Here is a 19617-nt window from a genome sequence, read left to right on the forward strand (position 1 = left end):
GCAAAAATATTTCTTGTCTATAGCCGCCTTTTTTTTTTTTTTTTGGTCAGGATTACATCGCAGACGTTTTCTTAAATGACTAACTAAAAGTAAGTTCGCTCCACATTTTTACCGTCTAAAATATTTAGTTAAGACGGGAAAATTGTCATAAAATACAGCTATTTCAGTAATGTGGCTTCTCCCATATGACAGTAATTACGGTAATGCAGCATTATGGGATTGGTGAGAGCTACATGTGTGATTCTTTTCAGAAGTATTACTCTTACAGCAATGGCTCAGCACAAATTCATCGGTAAGACACTGACGTTTAATGGCTAGCTTTTAAAACACAAAGGGCGGAAGTCTCTTGGTGTCGTTTGTTGCAAACAGAAAAGCCTGCATGTTTAGTTAGCATGGAGTTAGCCCTGCTGAAAATGACAACACAGCAGTCACAGAGCTTTGCAGCTGTGCAGGGAAATGTCAGAGGGTCTGATTTTAGTTTATAGTACCTACAGCTATTACAATCAGCAGCAGGTGTTGGCATTACAGTGAAGAATCCAAACTGAGTCTGTTTGATATCATTAGAAAGTGAATCACCACTGGATGGTAGACTGTTGCTCAGATGACACAAGCAATGAGAAGTGGACTCTAAAGGCCATTTTCACCTCTTCCTTGTCATTTTATAGACAAAACAATCATTTAAGTAACTCATATTTATTCGATGTAAACAAAAAAGTTAACAAGTTGCTTTGTAAAATCCATAATTTTCTTTCTACAAACATCAAAACATGGAGCCACTGTGTCATTAAAGAACACCAAAAGATGAAACATTTAGTTGATTAATCAGATCTTTATAAAGGAAAAAAAGCCTAACGTTTGCTGGTTCCAGCTCCTCGATGTTGTGGATTTGCAGTTTTCTTTTTTTGTCTTATTGGATGGTGAATGCTAAATGTTTTTAGGGTTTGAATCATTAGTTACAGCCCTAATGGAAACATATCTAGCATATTATTTTATCATCTACACTGATCGGCGTATTGACTATGCACTTTTGGTGTCAGTGCCAGTAATAACACTAACTACAGAATGTATTGTCATTTTATATTAATAACATACAGTAGTTATTGCAATAGAATATATCCCAGCAGGCTGTTGGTACCAGTTTCACAGTAATGGATCCCAAGAAAACATGTTATCTGTCCCAGCACATCAAGAAAGAATCTCAACAAAGTGTTTGGTATTGCAGTATCAATACATTTCAACCTCTCCCTCTCCAGATATCGGTGTGAACCTGACAGATCCCATGTTTAGAGGACTTTACAGAGGGAAGCAGAAACATGAAGGTGAGCAACGTGTTTACTTTTGACTTGTCTTCTGTTGGGATAAAGTTAATCTGAGACCCGTTGTGATTTTCTGACAGATGACTTCAGTCAGATCATCGACAGAGCTCTTAAAATCGGAGTTGAAAAGGTGAGACGTGTGCCCATCACTTTAATGTGAGTGTGCACTTATTCTAGTTGTAGTCACACAAGTGGCTTTATAGTTTGCAATGTTGGTCAACTTGTCAATCACAAGGTAACCACGCCTTGAAGCATACCCTCCTTTATTGCCTCTTTTTCTCTAAATGGGATCATCATTTACAAAATTAACATAATGCTGCATTGAAGAAGACTTGAAACAAGCGATTGAGACCATGAGCTCATTAGCATAGCGTTTACTGGGGTAATAAATCAGCTGAGAAGTAAGGCCATCATTATCTCATAAGCTTAAATACAATCAACCAGTGGAGTCACCCCGTGCTGGCCTTTAGAAAGTATGGAGATTTGAGGCCCCTTGGTACAAACAAACAAGGTCCCCAGAGGATGAAAAGTAGCTAACATAGACTCTTCGTCCTGTTATTTTACACTGAAAAAAACCCATTTGAAATGTCTTCGGTCTCATTAGTAATGTAATTTCTGTTTCTTCGTCAGTTTATGATCACAGGAGGGAGCCTAGAAGACAGCAAGGAGGCCCTTAAACTAGCTGAGACCAGAGGTAATGCATATGTTTACATCATTTTTTTTACATACATTTATTCATTTAGCTGACGCTTTTATTTGGTGGATGTGTCACAGTGGGGTATTAAACCTGGGTCTTTCAAACCAAAGTCATGTGTCTTATCCACTGCGCCGTAACAATGACAAAGACATATTGTGAAGCAAAGTGTCTGCAGTCTTTCTAGAATTGTATTGCAGAGCCAGGGGCCTTTTCACGTACAGTGGCTTGCAAAAGTATTCATACCCCTTGAACTTTTCCACATTTTTTATTTTATTACTTTGATGTAAACCATTTCGTTGTAGCTCCAGCTGAATGTTTAGGGTCCTGCTGGAAGGTGAACTTCCGCCCCAGTCTCAAGTCTTTTGCCGACTCTTAACAGGTTTTCTTACAAGATTGCCCTGTGTTTGGCTCCCTCCATCTTCCCATCAACTCACCTTCTAACACGAGTCCCCCACATGGCTTTTGGTAAACCAGAAACAGGACTCCTTATGGCTTCTTTTCAACAACGGCTTTCCTCTTGCCGCTCTTCCATTAAGGCCAGACTTGTGGAGTGCGCGACAAATAGTTGTCCTGTGGACAGATTTTCCCACCTGAGCTGTGGAGCTCTGCAGCTCCTCCAAAGTAATTATGGGCCTCTTGGTAGCTTCTCTGATCAGTGTTCTCCTTACCTGGCCTGCACGTTTAGGTGGACAGACATTTTTTGGTATGTTTGCAGTTGTTTCCATTTTCGGATGATGGATTGAACAGAGTTCTGTGAGATGTTCAAAGCTTGGGATATTTTTTTAGAACCTAAACATGCTTTAAACTCCTCCAAACCTTTATCCATGACCTGTCTGATGTGTTCCTTGGCCTTCATGGTGCCGTTTGTTCACAAATGTTCTCTAACAAACCTCTGAGGCCTTCACAGAACAGCACAGAACAACATTAATACCGAGATTAGATTACACACTCTATTTACTAAATAGGTGACTTCTGAAGGCAATTTGTAGCACTGGATTTTATTTAGGGCTGTCGGCTTAAAAGGGGCTGAATACTTTTGCACGCTACATTTATTTTGTGAAATTTCTTTAAAACCATTAATCATTTTCCTTCCACCTCACAATTATGCGCCACTTTGCGTGTACGTTTCTGGTTGTAACATGAAAAAATGTGGAAAAGTTCAAGGGGTATGAATACTTTTGCAAGCCACTGTAAATGTAAATTTATGAGGTCTTCATTAGAACATACATACAAAATAGGTGATTGTTTGTATTAATCTAGGGATTTTTAAAGTCTCCCCTCAGACAAAGCTTGGAATAAGGCGCCCCCGCTTTAGTTTACTTGGTTAGTTTTGCCTGTCGTGGACGCCTAAGGGATCATGATAATGTTATATGATCACATAAACAGACAGAAATGAGCCAAGACAGCCTAATATTCTGTTTGACATAACTTCAGCCTACACTAAATACATAATAAAGGTCTCTGGTAAGGCATTTATTAGTCTCTGGGTAAGTGGGAAAAATTTTAAATTCTCTAAAACTACTGTATCTCTGAACTATCTATTTAACCAAATCAAACACAGCGAGGCTATTCTATATCTCCCTTAGATAATTAATGTAATTTTTTCACTGAGCCTCCCATGAAACTCTTTGGAGCCCTCCTGGGGAGGCCTGTCCCCCACTTTAAGCCTCTGTATAAGTCCATCTATTCAAGAGCAGAATCAGCAAAATCTGCCTAATGTTTTCCTCTGTGCTGAACCTTTTATACTTTTACATTTAACAAGCTCCCTCATTTATTACAGATGAGTTTTACTGCACAGTCGGCTGCCATCCCACCCGCTGCAGTGAGTTTGAGCAGAATGGAGAATCCCAGTACTTCTCAGGGCTGAGGGAGCTGGCATCAGCACACAGAGGAAAGGTGGTGGCCATCGGAGAGTGTGGACTCGGTGTGTACTGCTACCGCTGTTGCGAACAGAAATGATTATAGTTTTTATAATACCATGTTATATATACTATATTTAATATACTAAAAACTAATATTGTATTTATATGTAAGCAACAAATTTATATAATACAAACTACTCATATCAGTGTAAATAAGCTGTGGGTAACAATGAGTATTTCCATTGTTTAGTGATGTGTTGAAGCTGTAATAATGATGAATAATGCTGTGTCTTTTTGTCTTGTCCCAGATTTTGACAGATTGGAATTTTGCCCCAAAGAGACTCAACTTAAGTAAGTTAATTTGTCACTAGTGAATATTAAAAGCTACTCTAACCCTCCAACTACCACAAAATTGGCCTTTTAGCCTTTAAAGTGTACCTGTGGGTAGTTGCAAGAAGCCCCATCACTGGTTGTGTTTAACTACAGACTTTTAACCAAAGATTTCCCCTCTTTACATTGTACCATTCATAAAGAGGTAAAACCAGCAAATACTTATAAAATCTGTTTACTTTTGGTTTGTAGTTGCATCAGGTTGGATGAACCTGATATATATGTGCCTGGCTGCATTTCTGGTGTCTTTGATTGTCCTTTTGAGCCAGATTCACATCTTCACTGTTTTGCAGCTACAGCTTATGTTAAAATATGGCTACAAGTAACAATTATTTTCATTAACAATGAATCTATTGATTATTTATTTGATTCATTGTTTAATTAATAAGTCAAACAAGTTTAAAAAACTGCCCATTACGATTTCCCAACACCCCCAGTCACACCTTCAAATGACTTGTTTTGTCAGGACAACAGTTCAAAATCCATAAGTAAGTGAAAAATTAGAGAGAAAAGCAGAAAATCCTCACATTGGAGAAGCTGGAACAAGTAAATATTCCAGCTTCTCCATGTTGCATTTTTATTTGATAAATGACATTAATTTACAATTGTTATCTGTTAATTGTATGTTGAACAATTCTCTTTATTTTATTATTTAAGTGTGTCAGAGCTCCAGTGTCCATATTCCATAACAATATTAGTAAGTAAATGCAGTCCTGAAATAACCTTTATTTGGATAAACTTACTTTATTTCCCCTCTCTTTGCTCTTTCTGGTCCTTAACAGATTCTTCGAGAAGCAGTTTGACCTGGCAGAGGAGACCAAGCTGCCCATGTTCCTCCACTGCAGAAACTCCCATCAGGAGTTCATCGGTAGATTTTTGCACCACGACCTGCTCTGGATCATGAGAGGGATTTTCATACAAGACATTTTAACTGTTTCTTTGTCTCTGTTTTGACAGACATCATGAAGAGAAATCGAGACCGATGTGTTGGAGGAGTGGTGAGGCATTTGTTTTATACCGTATGCTATTATACACTGTATACTGTTTGGTAGAAAGTATACAGGAAAGATAAACACTTATCTACTGAAAGGGAACTTTGACTCTTTGCTTTGCTGCTGAAATTGTTTGATTAGATGTTGATTGATGTGGAAGCTGTTTTAACATCTTCTGCAATTCGTTTACTTTTTTTTAGCTGTGTCTATCTCTTCCATTCCCGTTGTGCATTGCATTTTGTGATCCTGGGAAATCTCCAATCTACCTGAAGTGATGTATTTAATAGACACTTTGCAGTAAAATCTGTAACAACAATCTGAAATATCTGTAAGAGTTATTTTCTTTCAGGTCCACTCATTTGATGGGACTGCAGAGGACGCTGCTGCCCTCACTGACCTGGACCTCTATATTGGAATAAATGGATGGTAAGAGGATTTTGAAATATGAGGTGGAGGTTTTCCCCCCCTGAACCTCAAGAATGAACCACATTTGCACTCATTTCCACATCGCATCTAACTTTATTTGCCACTGGTCTAAACACAAGCAAAGTTTTTCATTAGAGTCAACCGTAGACAGACTAAGGAGCTGACAGGACATGTGTTGCATTGTTAGTCAGCCAAATTAATCATTAAATTATTTAGTCAATTTGAACAGTTTTATCGTTATTTCTATGTTTCAGTTCCTTGAAAACAGAGGCCAATATTGAAGCTATGAAGTCTATCCCGACTGAGAGGCTAATGATAGAAACAGGTGAGTGTATTGTAATAAAGAATGCATTTGACAAAAAGTGGCCATTGAATGGTTTAAGAAAATAAATTAGAATAGCAGTAAATTTGTTGTTAACCACATTAAGCCAAAATTTCCTCATATTCCAGTTAAATTGCTCCAGAATTAATATTTTACATCAGATTTGCTGAAGAAGCTGTATCACAGTTTCATAATTACATAAAATTAAAAAATCTGGATGTTTTGTGCATCACATTGCTGTTAGTCATTTATTTATGCATTAATACGTACCTGCTCCTTCCCAGATGCTCCGTGGTGTGGCGTGAAGAACACTCACGCAGGCTCCAAATACGTTAAAACTACATTTCCCACGAAGAAGAAATGGGAGGCGGGGCACTGTCTGAAGGACAGGAACGAGCCCTGTCACATCATGTGAGTAATGTTGGAGTGCAGTTAGAGGGTAAAAAACTAACTCAACGGATAAATTGAGCGAGTTAAACATGAATGTTTTTTACTCCATCATGCACTGAATTTAAATAGCTAATGTATAAATTTTACTATTTGTCTCTTCAGACAAGTTCTAGAGGTGATGGCAGCAGCGAGGGAAGAGGACCCCCTAGAGCTGGCCAATGCAATCTACAACAACACCAACAAAGTCTTCTTCAGCTCCAGCTGATGATGATGAACATGTTTAAACTTTCATGAGACCAACTGACATGGTCTTATTTTACTTAAAGACCTGATGAAGGCTTTGTAAACGTATGTGTGTGTGTGTGTGTGTGTGTGTGTGTGTGTGTGTGTGTGTGTGTAAGATTTGTCCAGGGGTAAAACTCTCCTTTTGCCAATTGTGAAATTGCTTCTGAAATAAAATAATTACATTTTCACAGGTGTTTCGTTAATGCTGAAAGAATTACATTTTTTGGTGTTTCTTGTAGCTGTAAATTAAGTTATTGGTGAAGCCACGGTCTGACTCCCCTGTTATTTGAACCTAGCGGGTGCTTCTCTTCAAACACAATTTATTTTAAACACAAGGCTATCTGTATGATTTCAAAACAACAATACAAACAAACAATAATGAACTTTTCGAAAAAGAAATGAAAATGTCCATTTCATATACAAAAAAAGTACCGCCTGTTTTTTAAATTTATCAGTCAGTGTCAGAGTAGAGGGATGTAAATATGCATGTATGTTGAATCACAGATGTGATACAGGACGTGCATGTTTGTAAAAATGTTTTACATTAGGAGCAGTGTTTAACAATAGAGATGGAATTAAAGACAGAAGAACAGCATTTTAGCGGATTGAATGAAACTTTTGCTTGTGTAATTAGTCTTTTTTTTTTTATGTTTAGCAAATGTGTCAGATAAAGCGGCCACGTGCGAAACATAAAACTATACAGATGAATTAGCCAACATAAAGCTAAGAGGAACAGCATACGACATAAAACTTTAAAGAAAATAGAACAAGCGAACAAAACGATTATAGTTTCTCTTTAAAGGAAGGTTTCGTTGTAGTTTGAGAGTCTATGAGATAAAGGGTTTTTATGTACTCTATATCTTTAATCTAAAATATCAATTCCTGCTATAAAAAACATTTCTCAAAAATTTAAGAGAACCTCCAGAAATAGCATCAAAAATATTCTTTATGTTGTCATTTTTGGAGGATTTCTGAATGTGACAGTAACATACAGTTCTTATTTAAGAGTTGTTCTAGTAATAAATGTAATTTTGTTACTTAATCAAGTGCAATAATGGAGCAATTGCACATTTTGTGTTTTGTTTGTGCAACGTGTTACGTCAGCTGCCACACCCTCTGACGCTTGAAGTGACGTTACGTTACGTCGGAAGCATAACCAACAGCCTAGCAACTTCTGCAGTCTTCGCAGAGCAACCAAAGCAATAGGAAACGGCCACTTCGGAGATCTCCTAACATTTTTCATGACACTGAGCGACACAGGATCTGAGGAGAACCCTGAAGTGTAGCGGACGGTGTCGATAACACTCCGGATGCCAACAAGTCAACATTAAAGAGCAAAAGAAGAAGCAACAGGAGGTTCCGCTGGGCCGAGATGGCGGACAGCAGCAGGTTCCCGGCTATTGAATAAACGCCAGGCAAAGCGAAACCGAAGACGACAGGCGGCCGCTGCTGGCGGACTGTAACTTATTTAATGGTGCATGGATAGCCGGGGTCTGTAAGCTCTTCACCGAAGCCGCATGGCGTCCACTCAAGCCCGGATAGGCCGGCAGGCCTTAGCGGTGCTGGATGTGGCTCTGCGAGTTCCCTGTATCTTTATTATTGACGCCATTTTTAACTCATACTACGACCCCGGTTCGGGATGGGCCGGTGCGGTGGGCAAGGTGCTGGTCCGGGTCACGGGTAAGCATGTTAAAAGTCCGGTACGGGAGCCTCCAAAGTCTGTCCGCAGACCACAACACACACTGACAGCTAGCTAACCGCCGCTTTAGCCGTGACGTTAGTGTGAAGCTATGTCACCTGTCAGAGCGACTAAAGCCGATTTAACTCCCAGCTGTAATATCAGGACAAGCTAAAATGATCTAACACGGTGTTTAACGAGTTTGCTTTAGACCCAGTTCAGCCTGGTTTGATGCTTAGCAGCTCGCTATCTAGCTACGAGCTATTAGCTAAGCAGGTGTGTTATCGCAGGTATTGTGTCAAAGTCAACTGAATCCAATTTAAGTTCTCAAAGTGACCGTGGGGGGAAATTTTCTCTGCCATTCAGCCTGTCGACAAATTGTTCTTTATCCCTGTAACTTTGCCTAGAAAGCTATTATCTTGCATGAATCAGGGACTTAACTCTGACTTGTAGGCGTGGGGGATATGAACATACTTGATATTTCAGTAATAGACATTAGATCTGGAATTTGATTAATTGTTTGTTCAATAAAATGTCAGAAAATATTTTTTAAAAAGCCCTTCACGATTTCCCAGAGTCCAGTTTGACTAAATGTCTTGTTTTGTCTGACCATCAGTCAAGAACCCAAACATAATCAATCATAGAAGACTTAAAAAAGTAAGAGCAGATTATCAAAATTGTTGCAAATTCAATTTCTTTTCAAGAACCGATGGATTATTTCACCTGTAATCATCACACCCATCATCTGAGTTTATGGCAAAAAGTAATGCTTGAGTACAGTGAGTCACTGCAACAAAAATCCTACATGTTTGAAACTAGGCCTTTTATTTTATTTTATATTTCACATTATGACAGATGTTTGTGAGGTTTTACATCCTTTTCATTTAGACATTACCATTTTAAGCAATTATGCTTTACTTTAATGCCTATTTGGGCACAATATACCATCAGCAGTTGCATTTTAATTTTAATTAATGATATTAAATATAAAAGCATTTTTACAGACAAGCCTAATTCGACATAACATATTTATTATTGTATCTCTCGACTTGCAACAAACATTTTTGTGTTTTTGTGGCACTCGACAGGCATAGTTTCATCTGTTCATTTTCTTGAACCCGGTCTACATTAATTACAGCTGTTTTTATTCTTCTTTCTTTATTCTAAACAACTTTTTAAAGCTTCTTTCTGTGCAACATTTAGTTGTTAACAGAAAACACTACACAGATAAACAACTACCAGGTTACATAACTCTCCATTTGTACAGTTTGTAGACCTTTGAACAGCTCAGTCTCCGTGAAAAGTCCTCTTGGTGTTTAGTCAAGGCTCTCTGGGTTTGGAGAGGCAAGGGGTCAAATAAGGTGCCTTTTTAAAGTGGGTCAGCCAAAAGTCTCTTGTTTCTACAACCCACAAATTTTTTTGTTTAGTTCGAGCATGTAAATCTAGTAATGTTTGCCTGAAATAAATACAAATAGACACAAACTAAAATGCTAAAACGATAATATTTTAATAAATTAAAAGCCCTCACAAACACCCCTTTAACAGCAAAGTTCATTACCCTGTGTCAATTAAGTCAATGAACTCTTTACACAGGTGATTCAAGAGGAACGCAGCTTGTCAGTTACTGATAAACATTGTTAGGGACTGAAGGTCAAGGTGGCAATTTATACAAGGGGTATAGAAAGAGTAAAAGTAGATATTTACGTATCTACATTAGTTTCTACGTAGAGATTTTTTTGCTGATTTTTTTGCTGCTTTTACCAGACTAGATTTTAACAGACTGCCCACTAACCATTTTTGTTGCAACTGTTTTCAAAATTTAAACATGAATCAATTCATCCAAGGAAATTTCCCTATTTAGACATAGTAAGATCCTGTCCTGTTTTGACAATTGGTGTATGACTTGAAGTGTGTATATTTCTAAAAAATGAAAACAACCCCAGTGCGCACACATACAGGATAGGACAGGTAAATTTATTGTCACAAAATAACAGGTTATATAATGAAATTGAGCTTTTGTAACTCCCTTCTGCTACATAGCAGACACTATACATTAATAAAGAAGTAATCCTTTCACAAAGCGGACTCAGGTGTTAATTTTATCTATTTATTTTGTGTGCTTCCATTTTTCACTTGAAATATACTAAAGGTTTTTTTGATAACTGTATGTGTGATTCAGGACAACAACGTCCTGCAACCAACCATACAAGTTATAATGTCTTAAGAAATGTTTGATTGATGAAATGTTCGACTCTTTCTTTATTTGCCTTGCTTTGCCCTGTTGCATTGTCAGGATTATAGCTCTGCAAGCAAGCTGATTGTTTTCCTCCTAACCTCGCTTGTGTATGTTCAGATTCTTTACTTTAAAATCCACACTTAATGCTGTTTAATCGGACAGATTTATACAAGGTTCAGGGTCTACCTTTTAGTTGCATCTAATGATGAGTGCTGCGAAATGCAACCAATGGCTCATTCACTGCTCACCCCTCCCTTTGCAAACACGGAGGAGAAGCTGCGGTGGCCGGTACACTCTGTCGGCACTTGTGTTAAATAATATTTGTGCTCCTCCATTTGTCTAAAGTTCACTTCTCTTTTTACTTCTAAGAAAACCGACGACGACTACTACTATTATTATTACTACTTCTTCTTCTTCGTACGTTTTCAAGTTGTGATGAAACATGCTCTGTAGAGCAGTTTGTCCATTTGGGCTACTGTAGAAAGATGACCGTGCAACATGGCGACGTCCATGTAAGGGGACCTGCGGTGTATGTAGATAGAAATGTCTCATTCTAAGTTAATAAAAACATAATGGTTCATTATGTAAGGTCCTTATACACCACTGAAAATATAGTTACGGACATTATATTGCATTTCCATCAATAGATCCTCCTAATTGTTACACACTGGACCTCCAATCAGACAGATTACAAGCTACAGTCAGCAATTGTCTTCTGTTCATTTTCTGGTCTTTGCTCACTGCGTCTCTTGTGTGTCCCAGGTGTCCTCATCTCCAGCGTTGTGCTGCTGCTCTCCCAGAAAGCCTTGTTCAAGTTCTACACCCTCTTCTTTGCCGTTGTCCTCGGCATGGCAGCGGTCCTCTTCAATTACTACGCCACCTCCCACATAGACTTCTATAGCGCCTACTACAAAGCAGCTCTGGGATTCAGGCTGGTGCCCAGAAACGGGCCGACGCTGTGGCTGGGCATGGCTGCAGTCCAGCTTGGTTTTGGTGTGGGCTACGTGTTCCTGCTCAACCTCCAGTCTGTGTTCGCCGCGCTGGTGGTCCTGGACATCATGATCCCTCTGTGGGGGCTAATGATTGAGCTGCCTGCGGATGTCAGGCAGCTGGTGGCTTTATTCTCAGGCCTGGCGCTGACAATAAACACAGCTGTGTGCCTGGCCATGAGGCTCAAATGGTTTTACTACTCCTGCCGGTACGTCTACCTGCTCGTAAGGCACATGTACAGGATCTACGGGCTTCAGCTGCTGCTAGAGGACACGTGGAAGAGGATCAGATTCCCAGACGTGCTGCGTGTGTTCTGGCTGACTCGGGTTACCGCCCAGGCGCTGATCCTGGTCTACGTGGTGCGGGCGGTGAGGAGGGAGAGCGGTGACGCCACAGACGGGAGCCCTGACTCACAGGTAAGATCAGAACCACTCAGTCTGCTTTTAATCAGGTCTGTCGGTCTTAAAAAGCATTTTAAAAAAAACAATGAATTCAGTTCCTCCAAAAAGTTCTTAGACAATATCAAAAATTCTTAACATTTATTTGCAAGTTCTTGAATACGGTTGGTGTTTCAGTCAGTGCCGTCAGACCTGTAGCAAACATTGTCATTACTGCAGGCTACAGTAATCTTACAATCACATAATGCGCAAGTGTGAATTTTAGTAAAAGCTTAAATAAAATGTACTAATCATTTTTAATTTGGTAATTCAACCATCAATTTCCTGCTGGTTATCTGGGATGACCACATCACTAGAAATCCTTGTTATATACAGCTTGGAAGTACTGATAAAATTGTGAAATAAATGTCACTAACTGTATGTAGTTAACAGATTGTCGTTGGCATTCTCATCGCCACTGGCTTTCCATCATTCTTTGACCAGTATAACTGGAAAGCGTTTTTAAATTGCTTTGTGTGTGGTATTAAAAAGTGTCTAATTTGAATTAGGTCAATGCTGCAGAAACCCTGTAGGTCTGCAAAATACAAAGTAAGAAATAAATGTCTGTACACTACACCAGAAGCTATGTAAAGCCCAACCGATACGTCAGCATTGGTCGATTTCATTATATCACAAGTATATTTTTTTAGCTTGTGTGTAACAAGAAGTTGCATACCTAAATAAATACCAAAGATATACTGTTTGTTTGAGGTCATTTAAAAACCGCGTCTCTAGATGCATCATGGTTATAATTCTTAAATGACCAAATTTAAAGGATTCCAAAAATGTTTCTTTATGTTTAAAAAAAACAAACAGCTAATGCATCACTGTTAGTATCAGCCAGACATACGTAGCTCTGTGACTGCACTGTTTTCAGGGATACTTGCTGAGCTGGGATGTGTTCTGGGAACTGACGAGTAACCTGATCATCTCTGGCTGTGATTCCACGCTCACTGTTCTGGGGATGAGTGCCGTTATCTCCTCTGTAGCGCACTACCTTGGCCTCAGCATCCTGGCCTTCATAGGTACGGCCGAGTGTGTTTATGTTAAACAACAACTGTGCTGTACAAACTTTTATAATCTGCCGTGCGTACTGGCTGTAAGAAAGCCACTAAAGTTCAGTGTTCTGCCTCATTTTGACCCTCCAGGTTCGACTGAGGAGGAAGACAAACGTTTAGGCTTCGTGGCTCCTGTTCTGTTCTTCATCCTGGCTCTGCAGACCGGCCTCAGCAGCCTGGACCCTGAGGAACGCCTGGTATGTCGCTGCAGGATTCATGACTCCGGCTCCCTAGTTGATTGACAGATTGATTACTGAGTCGGGGTTAATTAGTGGATTTAGAAAGGGATCACAGACACAAGCCGACAGCGCAAGCTTCTGATTTGATGCTGGATGTTTCTTTACCTAAATTATTTTCTTTTTTTCCTCCCGTGTTTTTCCTTTATGTGTGATTTTCTCCAAATTTCTCTTCAGAGCACCTTTAGCAAAGGCTTCTTAAAGCCTCTGAAATACCTGTGTCAAGCCTATTTTGTATGCCATTGTTCATTATTACACAAACTGTGTTGGCGTATTGAAGCCTTTGTTATAAACAGAGAGAGATGCAGCAAAGGTTACTGGCCGGACTCCAATCAGATGACTTTGCAGTTCATGTTTGAAATCTTAACCCCTAAACCATGGGGGCTTAAAGTCTTATTTCTACCTTTTAATTGGCATTAAATAGGTCTTATTTTATATATTTAAAACTTGCAGTATTGCTTGCCGTTATGATCTAGTATTATATACAAGTGCTTCTCTCTGTCTTCGATTTGAAGGTCCGCCTGAGCCGGAACATGTGCCTCCTGCTGACGGCCATCCTGCACTTCATCCACGGCATGACCGACCCTGTCATGATGTCCCTAAGCGCTTCCCACGTCTCCTCTTTTCGGCGCCATTTCCCCGTCCTGCTGGTGTCCACGGCGCTCTTTGTTCTGCCCGTGGTGCTGAGCTATGCCCTCTGGCACAACTACGCCCTCAACACCTGGCTCTTCGCCGTCACAGCCTTCTGCGTGGAGCTCTGCCTCAAGGTAAGGATGGAGAATTTTTATTAACGTTATATTTGTTTAGAACATTTGTGGCTCTCTTGTCTTTATTAGCAGTTTTTTTTTTATTAACCACAAGGGAGTCTTTTTCTACTGGTCAAACAGAGACAGAGCCGACACCACAGGACCACAGAAGCAGGCTTCTGTCTGTCTACCTATAGACACCGTGGCCATGACTTTGCTATGCTAACTTTAGCTATTTGACCCAGCACGGCTAGTTTATGGGTGCTGAGTTGTAATAACAGTGAGAGAGCAAGCGAGCATGCATTTTGAGACTGAAAAAAAAGGAAGCTGCCTGACCAAGATCACGCACAACATGTTTTCTAAGCGAGTGAAAGCTGAAATGTTTTGACTCTTTCACAACCATCAACACCCAAAAGAACATGTCAGAAATCAGGACATGTACAAAAACACTAATGCATCTAAGGGACACCGACAGAAAGTATTTCACTTTTAACAACCAACCTGTATTGTTAAGTGTTTAGAGCAGGGATGAAACTGTTTGAAAATATCACGATTATAGTGACCAAAATTATCACGGTTATCAGTATTATCACGCTATTGTAAAAATGTGCCAAAAAATATTAAAATGTACTGATACACACACTGAAACCATTTCAAATTTATATTGAAAACTACAAATACAGTTGCCATTTTGTTTGCATAAAAAATAAAATAACAGCAAATACCTTTTGTAAACATATGAAAATCATCTAAGTGTGCATTATCAAGATTTTATATCATATAGGTAATACAATGACCCCGTGGACAATGACATGAAAACAAATAAGTCTTTAGAAGACAGTGGTAGTAACTGCATTACAGAGCAGTCTGTAGCGTTTCTAGATATGCTGGTTGGTTGACTAAACAGCGTAACGTGTTGAATGTAACGTGACGAATAGACTCTGCCGACACACGATGCAAACAACAGCAGAACAACGTGTAGTGTTTTTTACATACAGTCTGTGGTTTTTACAAGAGCAGCAACACTGAGAGCTTCAGTTTACACGCTGTTAGCAAGTCAGAGAGACAAACCAAAGCTAAAAGTTAACTCACCACAAATCACCTTGTTTCTTTATTTCCTCCCTCCAGGTGCTGGTGTCACTGACAGTCTACGGCCTCTTCATGGTGGATGGCTTCTCCAACGTCCTGTGGGAGAAGCTGGACGACTACGTCTATTACGTGCGCTCAACAGGCAACATCATCGAGTTCCTGTTTGGCGTCATCATGTTCGGAAACGGTGCCTACACGATGATGTTCGAGTCCGGCAGCAAGATCCGCGCCTGCATGATGTGTCTGCACGCTTACTTCAACATCTACCTGCAGGCCAAGAACGGCTGGAAGACGTTCATCAACCGCCGCACAGCTGTCAAGAAGATCAACTCCCTGCCGGAGGTGCGAGGGGACCAGCTGAGGGACATCGAGGACGTGTGCGCCATCTGTTACCAGGAGTTTACCACCTCGGCCCGCATCACGCCCTGCCACCACTACTTCCACGCGCTGTGCCTGAGGAAGTGGCTCTACATCCAGGACACGTGCCCCATGTGCCATCAGAGAGTTTACGTCGAGGAGGAGAGCCGAGACAGAGCCGCCTTTTCTAACAACAACGGGGGCTACGCAGTGCCGCAGGACGCCGCTGCAGCCCCACCAGCGCCGGGGGAAAACCAGCTTGGACAGCCAGCCGCCGAGCCGCCGGCTGATGGAGCGGCAGCCGGTGTTCAGGCTGCAGGAGGACCGGGGGAGCTCGACAACGAGCTGCTGGAGGACAACGACAGTATAGAGTATGACGAAGATGAGTGGGGGACTCAAAATGGCAGCACGCCAATAGAAGAAGACTATATCAATGACGACACAGACTCCACCGAGGACTGACGAGAGAGGATCTATAGAAAAGAAAATACATATATCTTTATTATATTTAAGTTAAAAATAATTATAAAATACAACTTCAGCATCTTAATTTGTTTTTGTTTTGAAAAAAATGTCAGGGATGTCATTCTGTTTTCGTCTTGTTAGGTTCTTATTGTTTGATTTTGAGATTTTGGGTTTTACTCTATAAGGGCTCGTGGAAAAGAGTAACTGCTGCTCTCATTCTCTCTGTGTGTGTGTGTGTGTGTGTGTGTGTGTGTGTGTCGGGGCTGCATGATGTCGACCAAAAACTCATACTGTTCTTTTTATTTTTTTATTTTTTTTATAATTTATCTAAAATTGGTGGATCCTGATTCAAATCTTGCTCTGTCAGCACAATTTCTGTTCATCTCGCCACACAATTTATTTCCCAGTGCCTCAAAGCAGACTTAAATTAATAAGTTAAACTAAATTATAAGATTCTGCACAGCACAAGTCAGCCTTGTTGAGGAAGCTGTGGAAATATTTTTTCCTCATTAAAAAAAAAAAAAAAGAAAAGCCTTCAGTCACATCACAACTCCTGTTTAGATTTTGTCACTTATGCAGCTCCAGTGTGTATCTGTATGAGTGTGCGCACTCAATGATACGTGTGACTGTGTGAGCCTGCCGACATATATTGTGCGTAGACTGTCTTGAAGATGCAGTTCATGTTCCCTAGCGGTGGATTATAGGGGAAACGCTGAAGTGTTAACTGTGGCGCCACGAAACAAATTCAAGCTTTAATTGGTCTGCGAGTCAGAATTTGAGTGTTTGTAGAAAGACAAGTTTGGAGCATTTTGTATGCTACCATTTGAAACCTGCTGTCACTATTTTCTCCAGCTGTTTTTATTTTGCCAAACATTATTGGTTACAGTCTTCATAACGTTGCTGCTTGTGTGCGTGTCAGTGGTGTTTGTGTCAGTGATTCTCGCTCTTGAACTTTTTGTCTTACAAAACCAGGCTTGATTGAGTGCTCTCAAATCCTGACTAGCAGATTGATCACGGCTCAGTTTTGTGGCCTGTTCAACAATTTTGTCCTCAACTAACTTTTAACAGGTAATCTGTGAACTTGTCCAGAGAGAGAATGAAGCCAGGAGAGTGAAGCAGTTTTCCATCAACTCCGCGCCAACCAGAGAAAAACAGAGGTGTGTCTGGGGGGGGGGGAGAAAAACAAGACTTGCTACTGTAATCACTGATATACCTCCTATCATTTACTACTGGTCTCTTGTGTGACCTCGCTTACATTTGTGTACGTTATTGTACATATAATAAGACATGAACATGCAAACATTCTCCCTTAAGATAAGAGGAGAGTTTGTTTTTAATTTCTTTTCCATATTTCTCTTCACATAAATCAGTATTTAATTTAGTTGAACACTTGTTCCAGACCTTGAACATGTTGTTTATAATAAGAGCGCTGATGTTGAGTCGCTGTACAAGCCAGCAGATGTAATATTTTGTTCCCAGAAGGGTAGTTATTCAGTAAATGCACCTTCATTTTTTTTTTTGCTTGTAATCACTGGAACAGACAGGAGCTTTTTCAGTCACCGTGACTGCACCTTCCCGACGGTCTCAGGGTCCCACTGCAGGGCTGGAAGAGTATTTTTAATGAGCCGCAGAAAAGTCTGGAAAAGTAGTTTTGTTTTTTTTTGCAGTAAACTTATAACTAACAACTACTGGACAATATACATCCCTCAGTGACGACCGAGATCTGCATTGTGAATTTGTGTTAAAAATGCTTTTTAAGCACAACTCTACAGAGTATTCTATTGTTTAGACTTCCACAGCCTGAACGTTTTAAACTCATGCGCATAACTGTTAATTACCTGTCGCAGAATGTTCTTGTTGATAATGAGATGAACTGGGGTCTAATTTGATTATTTAGTTTGATTTGTTCTGAAAGCTTTTTAAAAAGGTAAAAGCTGTTCAGTTTGCCTTTTGTTTTAAAAAGAGATGTATGTAAATAAAATCATCTTTGATAATGCGTTCGGACTCTGTCTCGTATCACTAACATCACCTGTAAATTACTTTAAGTACATATTTCATACACACAGAAATCCATAGAAGCTGCTTAAGTACAATTTAGGATCATATTTACTATATCATATTCTACTTTACACGAGTACACCCTTCAGTGTGGAGATGCAGTTGACTCATTGGACCGGTAGATGGTGCTATTTGGCTATTCTAAGTTGAGTGTATATGTACTGTATGTACAGTACATATACAGTTACAGTTTGCCATGTTGGGTGACAGCTTTTGAACTCAAGAAAGCAGCAAATGGCAGATTTCTTACTCTATTTTGGTCTGCCTTCACAGCAATACTACGTAATAGTTTGTGCTTTAAAATAGATTTATTTGACAAGGTAACTACATGACTTTGTACTCAGATTTCTACTGTGGTAGCCAAGATGTGTCACCTGATGTGGGTGAAATTGGCTGTGTTAGAGAAAACATTAGATATATTACAAGTATGCCGGGAACACACGAGATGAGATTTTTGTGTTATAGATAGTTGTAAGCATTTCATTTTGTCTTTGTAAAGCTCTGCACAAGATGGGTATGTCTTTGCTGGGGGGATGCTGAGGTGGTAGATATGACACTGTGCGACACATCCACCCACAACTGGTTTAGAGCTTTGGACACCAAAGAAAATTAAGATCAAATTCTTACAATGTGATTACTGCTGCAGCTAACGCCTACAAACTGAAGCCACTGTTGAAGGGGAGTTTTCTTTGCAACTGTTGTCAAGTATTTGCTCCTGGTGGGAATTTTTGGGTCTCTGTAAATAATATTACAAAGAGTACGGTCTAGACCTGGTCTATATGAAAAGTGCCCTGAGATGTGACATGCCTCAAGATTAGTATTGTACAATCCGAGACAGAAAGCATTCAAGGTTTTATTAGAACCATCTCACACAGTGTGACATCCAATTAACCTGCCAGATCTCATCAGATGTTATGGCACAGTGTTTAGGGGCTGAAAAGATGGACCAGTAAATTATCTCACCTACAGGCATGGATGGATTATGAGACAATGCGCCCCTGGGCAAAGATGGGTAAAAGGCCCATCAAATTGACATACCAGTACCAAGTTAAGCAGAACTCTCAGGTGTGGTTAAAAACTGTATAATGGAGATGAAGCAAGGCTGTATTCCTCTGCACAGATATTATACAAAACACTATTGCACACTACTAAATGTAATAGGAAAGGATCACTTTAAATTGGTAATATCTTCTTCGAGAAACAGCTACTCTGTTGGCAAACTGACTGAAATGGCTTCGCCAATTTTAATGCATTTTAATTTAATGCTGTAGTATGATAGGAAAAAACAAACAAGTACTGGATTTGGTTGGCGTATTCTCTAAATTAAAAGACCGATAAGGATCAAGCGCAAAAAGATGATCCGGGCATCCTTACTGTAACCAGAGCCCTTCCCAACTACAAATGTTAAATACACAGGTGAAGTGACAAGGGGCCCAAAGGGTGAGGGGGAGGAAAGAAGTGAAAACCGATGCAGTCCATCCAGTTTTTTCTTTATTTGTACTCTTAACTCACATCCTGTGGATTTAATATGAAAAGATGTGACCGGAAGCAACGCGCTTTATTTTGAAAGCCGGCGCCGGAAATGTG

General features: G+C 39.9%; 2 protein-coding genes across 3 annotated transcripts; both read left to right on the plus strand.

The window, feature by feature from the left end:
* Positions 1-189: 189 nt before the first annotated feature.
* Positions 190-6868, plus strand: tatdn1 (TatD DNase domain containing 1). 2 transcript variants are annotated; one of them, XM_038725652.1, is made up of 12 exons: positions 190-292; positions 1254-1319; positions 1397-1446; positions 1947-2010; positions 3794-3937; positions 4184-4226; positions 5048-5133; positions 5223-5263; positions 5607-5683; positions 5938-6008; positions 6290-6416; positions 6558-6868. In XM_038725652.1, exons 1-12 carry the CDS (start codon positions 214-216, stop codon positions 6658-6660), a joined length of 951 nt encoding a protein of 316 aa, XP_038581580.1. In that variant the 5' UTR covers positions 190-213; the 3' UTR covers positions 6661-6868. The 2 variants fall into 2 exon arrangements, with proteins under 2 accessions (XP_038581580.1, XP_038581581.1); XM_038725653.1 differs by lacking the exons at positions 190-292; positions 1397-1446.
* A 958-nt stretch (positions 6869-7826) lies between these two features.
* Positions 7827-17425, plus strand: rnf139 (ring finger protein 139). The gene is made up of 6 exons (XM_038725651.1): positions 7827-8360; positions 11357-12000; positions 12899-13046; positions 13170-13276; positions 13831-14082; positions 15190-17425. Exons 1-6 carry the CDS (start codon positions 8198-8200, stop codon positions 15967-15969), a joined length of 2094 nt encoding a protein of 697 aa, XP_038581579.1. The 5' UTR covers positions 7827-8197; the 3' UTR covers positions 15970-17425.
* The last annotated feature ends 2192 nt before the right edge of the window (positions 17426-19617 follow it).

Source organism: Micropterus salmoides, unplaced genomic scaffold, assembly GCF_014851395.1.
Source record: "Micropterus salmoides isolate LMB-PRFRI ecotype aquatic unplaced genomic scaffold, ASM1485139v1 Ms_hic_scaffold_17, whole genome shotgun sequence".
NCBI classification, from domain to species: Eukaryota; Metazoa; Chordata; class Actinopteri; order Centrarchiformes; family Centrarchidae; genus Micropterus; species Micropterus salmoides.

Excerpts from the sequence above, each read along its gene's own strand:
- tatdn1 (XM_038725652.1), top strand. The coding sequence starts at position 214 with ATGGGATTGGTGAGAGCTACATGTGTGATTCTTTTCAGAAGTATTACT. Across the intron at positions 3,938-4,183 it reads CATCGGAGAGTGTGGACTCG|ATTTTGACAGATTGGAATTT; the intron begins GTGTGTACTGCT and ends GTCTTGTCCCAG. Across the intron at positions 6,009-6,289 it reads GAGGCTAATGATAGAAACAG|ATGCTCCGTGGTGTGGCGTG; the intron begins GTGAGTGTATTG and ends GCTCCTTCCCAG.
- rnf139 (XM_038725651.1), top strand. The coding sequence starts at position 8,198 with ATGGCGTCCACTCAAGCCCGGATAGGCCGGCAGGCCTTAGCGGTGCTG. Across the intron at positions 13,277-13,830 it reads TGGACCCTGAGGAACGCCTG|GTCCGCCTGAGCCGGAACAT; the intron begins GTATGTCGCTGC and ends TTCGATTTGAAG. Across the intron at positions 14,083-15,189 it reads GCGTGGAGCTCTGCCTCAAG|GTGCTGGTGTCACTGACAGT; the intron begins GTAAGGATGGAG and ends TCCTCCCTCCAG.